Genomic DNA, 12,847 nt, shown 5'->3' with positions numbered 1-12,847 from the left:
ACCCTGGTCTGGTACCTTCCCACCCTTTCTATTTTTTTCCTTACCTTCTTCTGCTTTCCAACAACCTAAACAGTTTAAGTTACCTTTTTGGTTCAACAGGGCTCTTACCAAACTGTTTCCTATAGAGAATAAGCAAAGCCCATATCTAGAGGACAGCCCTTTATGCAACTTCCTTGCTAACAACCATACTGTATGTTTCTCCTTACAACTACCTACCTTCCTTATTGAATGTGCTTCTATAGAAAACCACACACCTCCTTCAAGTAGAACCATGGCCTCCCATAAAAAAGAAAAAAAGAAAAAGCACATGTCTTACAAAGTCTCACAAATACTTATCGACACTATCAGTTTAAGCCCACTTAGTGCCGCTTCCTGCAATGCTGTGGCAGTGATGTTGTACTGCTCCTGAATTCAGAACAGAGTTAAAAGCCTAATTGCAGGGAGCGTGGCTATCAGCATTGCCTGTTGATTCACAAGTCTGTAACTTGTCAATCAACACCTGACCACACCTAATCCCACTCACTGCTTTCTGGATTGGCAGAACTGACTGTGTTCTCGAAGCTCTGCCGATGTGAGCTGCAGTGTTTGGAAAGGAGGAACTGCAACTTGCACGTTTGGAAAGGAGGAGCATATGAGCGATAAATTAAGGATTTGTCTCAGTCAGGCAAAGTAAAGGAAGTTTTTTTTTTGTAAAATTTATGAGGCTTGCAGAACAAATAGTAACTGGATACGGTACTTGTTTATCGTGCAAGAGCCTTTAGTTGTACTTCAAAAAGATTCAGAACATTTTTATATCTAATAGAGTTAAAAAAAAAAAAAAACTTTTTGAAGAACCCTCGTACTTTAACTACAGATAATGTATAATGAAGACTCAATATTAGCTTGTTTCTACCTACTATATTCTCACAAAAGTAAGTACACCCCTCACATTTTTGTAATTATTTTATTTTATATATATATATATAATTTGCTGTCCCCTCAAAAAAACTCAACACACAACCAATAATGTCTAAACCGCTGGCAACAAAAGTGAGTACAACCCTAAGTGAACATGTCCAAATTGGGCCCAAAGTGTCAATATTTTGTGTGGCCACCATTATTTTCCAGCACTGCCATAACCCTCTTGGGCATGGAGTTCACCAGAGATTCACAGGTTGCCACTGGAGTCCTTTTCCACTCTTCCATGATGACATAACAGAGTTGGTGGATGTTAGAGATCTTGTGCTCCTCCACCTTCCGTCTGAGGATGCCCCACAGATGCTCAATAGGGTTTAGGTCTGGAGACATGCTTGGCCAGTCCATCACCTTTACCCTCAACTTCTTTAGCAAGGCAGTGGTCGTCTTGGAGGTGTGTTTGGGGTCGTTATGTTGGAATACTGCCCTGCGGCCCAGTCTCCGAAGTGAGGGGATCATGCTCTGCTTCAGTATGTCACAGTACATGTTGGCATTCATGGTTCCCTCAATGAACTGTAGCTCCCCAGTGCCGGAAGCTCTCATGCAGCCCCAGACCATGACATTCCCACCACCATGCTTGACTGTAGGCAAGACACACTTGTCTTTGTACTCCTCACCTGGTTGCCGCCCCACACCATCTGAACCAAATAAGTTTATCTTGGTCTCACCAGTAATCCATGTCCTTAGTCTACTTGTCTTCAGCAAACTGTTTGCGGGCTTTCTTGTGCATCATCTTTAGAAGAGGCTTCCTTCTGGGATGACAGCCATGCAGGACAATTTGATGCAGTGTGCGGCGTATTATCTGAGCACTGACAGGCTGAACCCCCACCCCTTCAACCTCTGCAGCAATGCTGGCAACACTCCTACGTCTATTTCCCAAAGACCACCTCTGCATATGAAGCTGAGGATGTGCACTCAACTTCTTTGGTTGACCATGGCGTGGCCTGTTCTGAGTGGAACCTGTCCTGTTAAACCGATGTATGGTCTTTGCCACCGTGCTGCAGCTCAGTTTAGGGTCTTGGCAATATTCTTATAGCCTAGGCCATCCTTATGTAGTACAACAATTCTTTTTTCAGATCCTCAGAGTTCTTTGACATGAGGTGCCATGTTGAACTTCCAGTGACCAGTATGAGAGAGTGAGAGCAATAACACCAAATTTAACACACCTGCTTCCCATTCACACCTGAGACCTTGTAACACTAACGATTCACATGACACTGGGGAGGGAAAATGGCTAATTGGGCCCAATTTGGAAGCAAAGTGTCAATTCTTCAGTGTTGTCACATGAAAAGATATAATAAAATATTTATAAAAATGTGAGGGGTGTACTCCCTTTTGTGGGATACTGTACATACACCGTATGCAATAATCTACTTGATGGCCCCAATACTGGTGCTTGTTTTTTTAAAAACCCAATAAAAAATACTGACACAGAAAATGCTTTACAAGGAGGAATGCCTATTTTTTCCTGCGTTGCTGGTTTATATCTATGCACTACAGATTTGGTGTATTTTTAAAGGGAAACAGCATGGGCCTACACCTAGCATGTACGTTACTAAACACACTGCAATGCAACAGAAACAGCATGAATACAGTCTAAAAGATGAGCTTCGATAATAGTCAATGACACTGCCCATCACATTGAAGAACTAGTGATGAAACAGTAAGTAGGTCATGCTGAAAATGAGAGATTTCCCACTATAAAAGAATCTACTGCTTTGAATTTGATCTACAACCATAAACAACGAACAGGTAAAAATGTGAATCACAAAAAAAATTCAGTTTAAATGTGTGCACTAAAAAGGTTTACTCACTAAAACTTGAGATGTCCAAATAAAAGAATCAGTGACTGATATAATTAATTTGTTCATTTAGCAATAATGTATCTATTATAATCTGTGACCAATTTTCTTTTTTGCAGTCGTTTTAAAAGCAATGTGGATGGAAAATATTTACTTGATGGAGTTCCTTTCAGCTGCTGCAACCCCAGTTCTCCCCGTCCCTGCATCCAGTATCAGATTACCAACAATACTGCTCACTACAATTATGACTACCTAGTGGAAGAGCTGAACATCTGGCTCCGCGGCTGTAGGGAGGCTCTACTGGACTACTACGACCAGCTCATGCAGACTATCGGCCTCACTGTCCTCCTTGTATGGCTCTTTGAAGTAAGTCTGCTCTGCCATCCATAACAGATTTCATTTTGATGCAAACTATTAAAAAAAAGCAGAATTTAATAAATTCTAAAAGTGATTTACTATGAGCATTCCTCTTTAAAATGTATTTTTTTCCCAAAAGCTTCCCTTGATCTTATTTAGATATTTTGAGAAAGAAAAAAAATCAGTACCGGAACAAAGTCCCACACAGGGTGGGAGATGGTTTCCCTTTAATTTGCAATAATTTCCCTGTGTCCCTGCTAGGTAGATTAACCACTTTGCATTTGTCCTGGCATTACTAAGACAAAAAAAAAGTGTTAGAAAATCCAACATTTTAGAGTTGTCACAAGAACAAAAGGTAGGATTTAAAGCGGTAGTAAACTTAGTAAACAAAAAAAGAAAAAAAAAGTTCTCCCCGCAAGTCAATGTCATAATGTGCTAGTATTTCTCTCAGTGATTGGCTGTCATGGTAGTCCCATTATTGGAAGCTCCCAATTGCAAATATGCATCGGTAGCTACCTGTGACATTTTAGTTACTGTGCTGGGAGTGTGCTTTCAGTACGCAAAAAGCTGTTCACCATAGACAACTACACGATATTACCAAAAGTGCACACGGCAAGGTCCATAAAGACATGGATGAAGGAGTTTGAGGTGGAGGAACTTGATTGGCTTGCACAGAATCCTGACCTCAACCCAATAGAACACCTTTGGGATGAATTTGAGCGGAGACTGCAGGCCAGGCCTTCTTGTCCACATCGGTGTCTGATCTTACAAATGTGCTTCTGGAAGAATGGTCAAACATTCCAATAGACATGCTCCTAAACCTTGTGGACAGCCGTCTCAGAAGAGTTGAAGGGTGGGCCAACTTAATATTGAACCCTACGAACTAAGACTGGGATGCCATTAAAGTTCATGCAGGCGTCCTAATACATTTGGTAATAAAGTGTATATAAGTATGGCTGGTGGGAACAGGTTGAAAGTTACCTTTGACACATTTGAGATGCAAGATCCACAAAAAAAAAAAAAAAAAAGAAAAACAGAAGGGATGGACAGGAAAGATTAAAATAATATAGTATAAAAGAAATAAAACTACCCATTTAACTAGAAGCCAGTCTAAATTATTGTTTTCCTTAATTGGCCCAAGAAAGCACCAAGACAGACTACTTACTGCAGAGGCTCCGAGCGTTGCTCAATAAGTGCTAAAAGGCCACAGGTTGAGCACCAGGGATATAGAGTAAGGCCCGGTTCACACTGGTGCGATGCGAGAACCCTGCGAATTCACTGCGGGTTCCCGCATTGCACTGACTCGCATGGCAGTTCACACTGCCATATGCGAACTGCTGGGGAGTGTCAATACATTGTTAACGACACCCCCAGTTCAGCTTGCGTATCGCACTGCAAACTGACAGTTCGGACATGAATCGGATCGCATGTGTGTGAACAAATCTGGTCCTAACAGAAAAAAGGGTCCTGTGCGTGTTTGGACCGAATGCGGTGCGATATCAGCCATACTATCTGTATGGCTGAAATCGCACTGCACAGGCATGTCTTGTAATGTGAACAGCAGTGCGCTGCGAATTACATGCAATGTCTGGCATCGCACAAGTGTGAACCGGGCCTCAAGCTTAAATTCGAACTGTGAGTGGCTCTGTCAACACCACCCAGCTAGACAAAAGATGATTTTTCAATTAACTTTTGCCAAGTAGGCTGGGTGGAAAATTGATGGTTGAACATTAACTACATTTAGCAGATGCAGTCACTGGGTGTATTGATAGCCCCTTGTCCCAGCTGTCAAAATACAACAGCTGTCAGGGAAAATTCTTTTATCCACACGCTTTCACCTGGCTGGAGAAATCTATAGGTGTATGGCTAGCCTAAGGAACTGACACCTTTGTCTTTTCATTTACAAAGTCCAGAATACCGAATAATCCAAAGTTAAGTGTAAAATAAAAACAAAACCACTATCTGCAAATACATCCTGTATGAATATGCATATGGGTAACAATGCTGCATCCAGTGAGGAGTTATGGCTTTGGATTACATTAAGGCCAACATTTTTTCTCAGCACGATCACCAATTATACATATAGTATCATTTCAGTTGAGTACTATTCATACTTTGCAGTTGCACCCATTTTGGGTGAGACAATCCCAATACAGTAAAACCTTGGATTGCGAGCATAACTCATTCCGGAAACATGTTTGTAATCCAAAGCACTCGTATAGCAAAGCAAATTTCGCCATAAGAAATAATAGAAACTCTGATGATTCATTCCACACCCATTTTATTCATAAGTCCTTCAGTTTATAGTCCATTCAAAAAGATTATAGCAATGTGATAGGTTGTGTAACCATAAAATATCCATCCACAAATGGCAGCCTTCACAAGGGGATTAGAAGCAAAATCCAGCAAGAGAAGAGAGGTGCCTCTAAGAGTAGCAATATGGTTACATTTAATGAAGGTACAACATTTATTGACTCACATGGTGGATGATTAAAAGAGGCACATCTAAGTATGTAGGTATCCGGGGTAAAGCTGTCCACATAGACCTTCCTCTGCACCCCCGGCTCTCACCACTGTCAGTCTGCAATCATGACGGGGAAGACTACCCTGTAGTAGAGCAATTTGAAAGCGAGGCTTAAAGCGCTCGTGGAGCACAGCGTGGAAGGGATGATGTTGATGGCGGTGTGGAGGATGGTCTATGTGGACAGCTTTATCCCGGATAGCATGATTGGAGAGGGTGGCAGTGGAAGGCAGTATGGGGGGACAGTATGATGGCAGTGGGGTAGTGGAGGGCAGTATGAGGGGACAGCATGATGGGAGGGGGGATAGTGGAGGGCAGTATGGGGGGTAGTGGAGGGCAGTATGGGGGGGACAGTATGATGGGAGGGGGATAGTGGAGGGCAGTATGAGAGACAGCATGACTGGAGGGGGGCAGTATGTGAAGGAGAAGAGTGACAGTCAGTAAGACACCTGGAACACTATTACTCGCTGGGCAATGTATGCTTTTACACTGTGTTGTGACAGTTTGCGGTTTACCAGGAGTGGCCTCAGGGCAGGAAGAATTTATCCTACTGTTCAGGTGGCAGAAACAGCCTTGAGGCAAGAAGCGGGAGCCAGAGCTGGTAGTCCTAGGTACAGATGACTGCTTGCCTCTTGACTCTATACTCTGGAAGCAGCTAGTACCAGGCTGGATAGGAGGGTCTGGTGGGGTGGCATATAGGAGAACCGATCCTGCCCCTGAAGCCCTGCAGGAGCCAGGAGGAGAATAGAGGAGATTGGTTCCTGGCCCTCCTATCCAGCCTGGTGCTAGCTGCATCCAGAGTGTAGAGTCAAGAGGAAAGCAGCCATTCCGTACCTCGGACCTTCAGCCTGGTGCCGGGTCACGATGCGACCCCTATAGTTACGTCTCTGCAGGGCCGGACTGGGAATAAAAACCAGCCCTGGAAATAATTTCATACCAGCCCCAGGGGCGTAGCGTGGGTTGTCAGCACCCAAGGTAAGGCAAGTAAATTGCACCCTAAGCGGCGGACATTTAGCGCTCCCTGAGTCTCTTCCACTCATACTGTATTAAACCCCTTATGGTACATTTTAGGATGTACCACTCCTTCTCTTTGTTCTTTCTTTCCCCTTTATTTCTCTCTATCATAATTTCTTGTTTTTTTCCCCATCTCTCTCTCTCTCTATCCATCTTTCTTGTTCTCTCTCTTATTATGTCTCTCCCCTTTTCTTTGTTCCTCCCCCTCTTTTCCATGCATTCTCTCTTTTTTCCCTCTCTCATTTCCTTTCTTGCCCCCTTTCCGGAAAGTAAATGGCTACATGCCCATTTATTGCATAAAATGATATATATATATATATATATATATATATATATATATATATATATATATATATATACACACACACACACACAATGTGAGTTCTGTATGTGTAAAAAAACAAAATCATACTTGGGGGGGCACACCCTAAAAATGCATTTACATTCAAGATGGTGCTGATAAGACCAACAAACAGTAAAAATATTACAGCGCACACATACAAAAATGACATTTAAATCCTGCAAGGATATTTAAAAAAACCCGAACATATTAAAAAAAAAATGGGGATTTGGTCACACTATATGGCAGCCCACTTACTGCATCAAAGTACCCCTTAATTAGTGGGTCCTACACTAATAAAAGAATGAAAGATTCTGCGTCTCAACCATTGGAGATACACTCCTCTTTATGGGAGAACTCCACCCCCCCGCCCCTCCCATTAGCTCTTATTAGTGTCCACCAGTTCATAGGAGGAGTCCCTTCAGTTCTCCCATAAAAGAGGAGTGTATCTCCAATGGTTGGGACACAGGACCTTTCATTCTTTTACTAGTGTAGGACCCACTAATTAAGGGGTACTTTGATGCAGTAAGTGGGCTGCCATATAGTGTGACCAAATCCCCATATTTTTTGAATATGTTCAGGTGTTTTTTAAATAGCCATTTTTTAAATGTCATTTTTGTATGTGTGTAAGACACACTACAATAGATGGTCAGAGATTGTGAACATGATACAAGAGATGGTCAGAGACTGCAGACATGATACAGGAGATGGTCAGAGACTGCAGACATGATACAGGAGATGGTCAGGGAATGCATGTATGGCTGAACTCAGTGTAAAAGCATCTAGTAGGGTTGCGCCACTCTACTTAAATCAGTTCTTCAAGATCAAGTTAGTAATCCTCCTTTTAAAGTACAACTAAGTGCCAGAAGACAGCAACACATCCAATTTCCAAAATTCTAATTGTCTTACAGTGAACTGGTCAGGATTAGTGGAGAACTTTAAACAGTAAGACCCCTTTCACACTGGGGCGGTTTGCAGGCGGTATTGCGCTAAAAATACCGCCTGCAAACCGCCCCTAAACAGCCTCCGCTGTTTGTTCAGTGTGAAAGCCCGAGGGCTTTCACACTGAAGCGGTGCGCAGGCAGGACGGTAAAAAAAGTCCTGCAAACCGCTTTTTTGGAGCGGTGAAGGAGCGGTGTATTCACCGCTCCTGCCCATTGAAATCAATGGGACAGCGCGGCTATACCGCGGCAATACCGCGCTGTACGAGGGATTTTAACCCTTTTTCGGCCGCCAGTGGGGGTTAAAACCGCACCGTTAGCGGCCGAATACCGCTGCAAGAACGACGGTACAGCAGCGCTAAAAATAGCGCTGTTGTACCGCCGACGCCCCCACCGCCCCAGTGTGAAAGGGGCCTTAATGAGTCTGTGAAGCTTCCAGCCTGAATCAGCAATAAATCATCCAAAAAACATCAAACTGTGCAGAACACACAGAGCTCTGGCTAAATAGCTGAGCTGAAATGGTTAACAGATAGCCATGTGTGACCTGTCACTGGACACAGAATGCTGCTGGCTGCAGTCTCCCAGAGATCTTATCAGTGTGCAGGTTAGGAAGCTAAAAAAAACAACAAGTACAGAGCCAGACAAGAGGGAGGGGAGGCTGATAGTAACCTGCACACTGCCCGAAGGCAGAGATTTCTGAATGACACCAGCTGGCCAGCATTACATATGACATTGCTCCAGACGATCTTGTTTCCATTCAGCCAGAGCTCTGTGTATGCAGGATTCATTTGGCTGTGGCTGTGGTCATACCTTCTCTCTATCTCCTCGGCTTCAGGTACTGTATATCTCCCTCCTGACGGCTCCATTCATCCCCGATCCAGCACCTCGGCACATTTAAATGTGGCGGGCTGGAGAGGGAGGGGGAGGTTACACTGCCTGCTGCACGATAGTCACTTGCTCCTCGGGCCCTCGCTGCTACACATTTCCTCAGCCAGCCCCGCCTCCCGTTCACAGCACAGCCGCTTCTCTCTCAGCTGTTCTTTAAAAATAAAAAAAAAAGTTACAAAGCTCCTAGCTGACAGCGGCCTCGGAGCAGGCAGCCTACCGGGATATTTCCCGCTATCCTGGTAGGCCAGTCCGGCCCTGCGTCTCTGTCATCAACCACATGAGTTGCTAAATGTTGTACCTTCATTAAATGTAACCATATTGCTACACTTGGAGATGCCACTCTTCTCTTTTATACCCAGTTGTGACATGACGCTAGACATTGCTCGTTTATCAAGTCAAAATTTATAAAAAAAAATGTTGCTTGTCTTTTGCAAAACACTCTCAAACCAAGTTACTCCCAATCCAAGGTTTTACTGTATATAGTTGCTTGAAATGTAGAGATTCTTGGCAGTGGACTAGGCTCAAATGAATGTCTTTGGTCAGATCATGAATACATTTGGTCAGATTGGGAACAGGGATTACATTAGCTCAATTTTGCAGTTGAAAATATCTAGGTCTGACTGCAGTCTTTTCAATGAGTATATTTGGCAACATCCAAACAATATTTACCTGCTACTCTGGCTTAGCACCAATATATCTGATTTATGTTATTATAATAGTGTTAGCAACTGTACATTTGCTGTGCATCTAAGACTCTTTTTGTCTTCTACAGCTCTCAGTACTCACTGGTGTACGTTACCTTCAGACTGCCATGGAAAATGTGCTGATACTGGGAGACCCAGAAAGTGAATCCCATGGATGGTTACTTGAGAACAGCTGTATGGAAACTGCTAAACAAAATATCAAAATTATGAAGAACCTGGGTAAATTCAACCAGATCTCTACCCTTTCTGGGAAATCTGATCCAAATGTGGATATACCAATAGCGGATTATGGCCCAGATAACGTTCCACCAGGCTCCATCCCCACAGTTAGCTGACCGCAGGATGTGTGATGCTAACTGCAGCCCATAAAACTGTTTATATTTTGCACTGCAACAGCTATTTTTATGAAGTTGTAACATCATTTGTGGTCCCTGTACATGACTGGAAAACATTTACAAAAGTACTAAATTAAGGAACTTGGAGTGGATGTGCTTGAAGCAACAGGCATAAGACTGATGTATTCATGTAATACAGTGAGACGGTTTGTTGGATGATCTTAGAATTAATTTGTAGGGGAACTCTACAAGATTCACATGAAATGAATGTAAATCTTACAGTAAGTAAATAAAAATATCTAACTCATGTAATGAAAGTTAATATTAGTAGTTATGTTTTCTATAACTGATATTTTAGGATTGCAAAGGTTAAAATTGTGTGTGTGAGATACATTGCACATATGGTCTACAGAAAGCAGATTCTACAAATTTATATTTAATAGACAGCCATGAAAATTCTAAACATCTATCTGCTAACAATGTGAAAACTATATAAACATTTTCAAAAATGTGTTTGCTTGATGTTTGTGTATAACACTAATGTGTGTTCAAATTTAAACTTTAAAGAAAAAAATTTGTCTAAAAAGGTAAACACGACAATTTACCCGTTTTAACCTTTATTAAAGTATATATATATATATGCTGTTTGTACAACTCCAAAAAGTTGGGAACCTGTGTAAAATCTGCATAAAAACCCATATTTTTTCATAATAGAAAATATAAAACATATCAAATGTTTAAAAGTAGAAAAAAAAGAAAAAAAAGGAGGAAATGTTGAAATTGATGTTAGCAACAGGTGTCAGAAATGTTTGGACAACATAAAAGGCAACAAAAAGCTGGCAAAGTGGTAATAAAAATGGAAGATCTGGAAGAACATTTTGCTAATTAGCAATAAGAAGCCATATCTGAACATGATCCAGAAATGCTGCTGTCTTCTCTGGGCCAAAGCACATTTAAAATGGTCTGTTGCAAAGTGGAAAACTGTTCTGTGGTCAGACAAACTGAAATTTGACATTCTTCTTGGCAACCATGGGTGCCGTGTCCTCTGGACAAAAGAGGAAAGCTGTCTTCCGACTTGTTATCAGCACGCAGTTCCAATGCTGAAAGATATATCCAGATTTTAGAGCAGCACATGCTCCCATCCAGTCGAGGTCTTTTTCAGGGAAGGCCTTGCATATTTCAGCGGGACAACGTTAAACCACATACTGCATCTATGATAACAGCATGGCTTTGTAGTAGGAGTCTGGGTGCTTAACTGGCCTGCCTGCAGTCCAGACTTTCACAACTTGAAAATATTTGGCACATCTTGAAATTAAAATTACGATATAGAAGACCTAGGACTGTTTTCTTCATCGTCACATAGACAATTTTTTTTTTTATCAATGAAAAGCTTACTAGCATTCACTAGATACAAAAGAAATGCCAAAAAAACTGAATTCTGTGGATACAATATGCCCACCCCTCCATGCCCCCTGAAAGCTACACACTGCTATAGGCACTTAATGCCCTGGGGTTTTGGCTGGAGGGTCCCCGACTTCCTTCTTTTGTTCTCCCCTTCTTTCCATTCTTTTCTCTCTCCCTTTCTTTGTCTTCTCTCAGTCACCTGTTCTGGGAGGCCCTGACTACTTTGTCTCTTAACGTTTTTTTTGTGCAAGGCCCGACTCTCATACCTACTCAGAGAGTGTCTCCCGGTTTATGGTCATTATACGTTTGCCCTCCTTCCCTTTCCCCCCACCTCGCCTATCCCCATAGCTCATAATATGTGTTTTGTTACTGTAAACCTAGCTTATATTATGCCATACTTATTGATCTGCAGTATCATAACCGTTACGGTTTTCTATGGCTCACAGCAGCACTCGGTACCTCTTTACAACGTTGATTACCTTTGAACATTTGTACAGGTTATATCATGTAGCTTTCAAAACTTTAACCACTTCAATACTGGCCACTGTCACCCCTTCCTGCTCAAGCCAATTTTCAGCTCGGTTGCATCTTGAATGAAAATTGCGCAGTCTTGCAATGCTGTACCCAAACAGCATTTTTATCATTTTTTGAGACAGATAAAAGCTTTCTTTTGATGGTATTTACTCACCGCTGAGTTTTTTATTTTTTGCTAAACAAATGAAAAAAAAGACCAAAAATTTTGAAAAAAAAAACAAAAACAAAAAAAAAAGCTTTCTTAGTTTGTTACAAAATTTTGTAAATAAATAATGTATCTCCTTCACTGATGTGCGCTGATTAGGCTGCACTGACGGGTAATGATGAGGAGGCACGAATATGGAGCACTGATTGGCACCACTGGTGGGCATCGCTGATGGGACTGTACTGATAATCAATGCACTGATTATCAGTGTAGACCCCCCCCCCCCCCGTCAGTGATTGGACACAGCTGATCACGTGGTAAAGAGCCTACTTCATAGGCTCTTCACCGTGATCGGATATGCTGTGTGTCCGAGCGACACACTGCACCACCCAGGGGCGCTTACAAGCTGCTCATAGGAGGTCCAGTCAGGACAATGGAACCCCCGCCCGGCCTATAACAGGTGTTACTAAAGACCTATTGAAAGGAAAGACCTAGGACTGTTGAGCAGTTAGAATCCTATATCAGGCAAGAAAGGGACAACATTCCTCTCCCAAAACTCCAGCAACCGGTCTTCTGAGTTCCCAGATGTTTACAGAGTGCTGTTAAAAGAGGTGATGCTAGACCTTGGTAAACATAGCCTGTTTCAACATTTTTAAGACCTGTTGCTGCCATCAATTTCAAAATTACCCTTTTTCCCCCTAAAATGGTGCATTTTCTCATAGGGATGCACCGATGTCAGTTTTTTAAGACAGAGTACAAGTACTGGTACTTTTGCTCAAGTACTTGCAGATACCAATTACCGACACCTGGGGAAAAAAAAATCACTCCACTAATGTGGCTAAACATTGGAATAAGTGCCATGCCAAGAATGTATCTGGTTTGTCTATACAGGGGGTCAAAATAGTTTT

At 42.3% G+C, this 12,847-nt stretch overlaps 1 protein-coding gene across 1 annotated transcript in view; it reads left to right on the top strand.

The window, feature by feature from the left end:
* LOC141117611 (photoreceptor outer segment membrane glycoprotein 2-like) overlaps positions 1–12,539 on the top strand; it is a 45,234-nt gene extending 32,695 nt beyond the window's left edge. Inside the window, exons 3-4 of the mRNA XM_073610548.1 lie at positions 2,876–3,122; positions 9,590–12,539. Coding sequence (XP_073466649.1) covers positions 2,876–3,122; positions 9,590–9,856 — 514 coding nt within the window. The 3' untranslated portion in view covers positions 9,857–12,539. The remainder of the gene's footprint in view (positions 1–2,875; positions 3,123–9,589) is intronic.
* Positions 12,540–12,847: the final 308 nt, after the last annotated feature.

This window comes from Aquarana catesbeiana, linkage group LG13 (assembly GCF_042186555.1).
Source record: "Aquarana catesbeiana isolate 2022-GZ linkage group LG13, ASM4218655v1, whole genome shotgun sequence".
NCBI lineage: Eukaryota > Metazoa > Chordata > Amphibia > Anura > Ranidae > Aquarana > Aquarana catesbeiana.
This window is presented reverse-complemented; position numbering and strand designations above follow the sequence as displayed.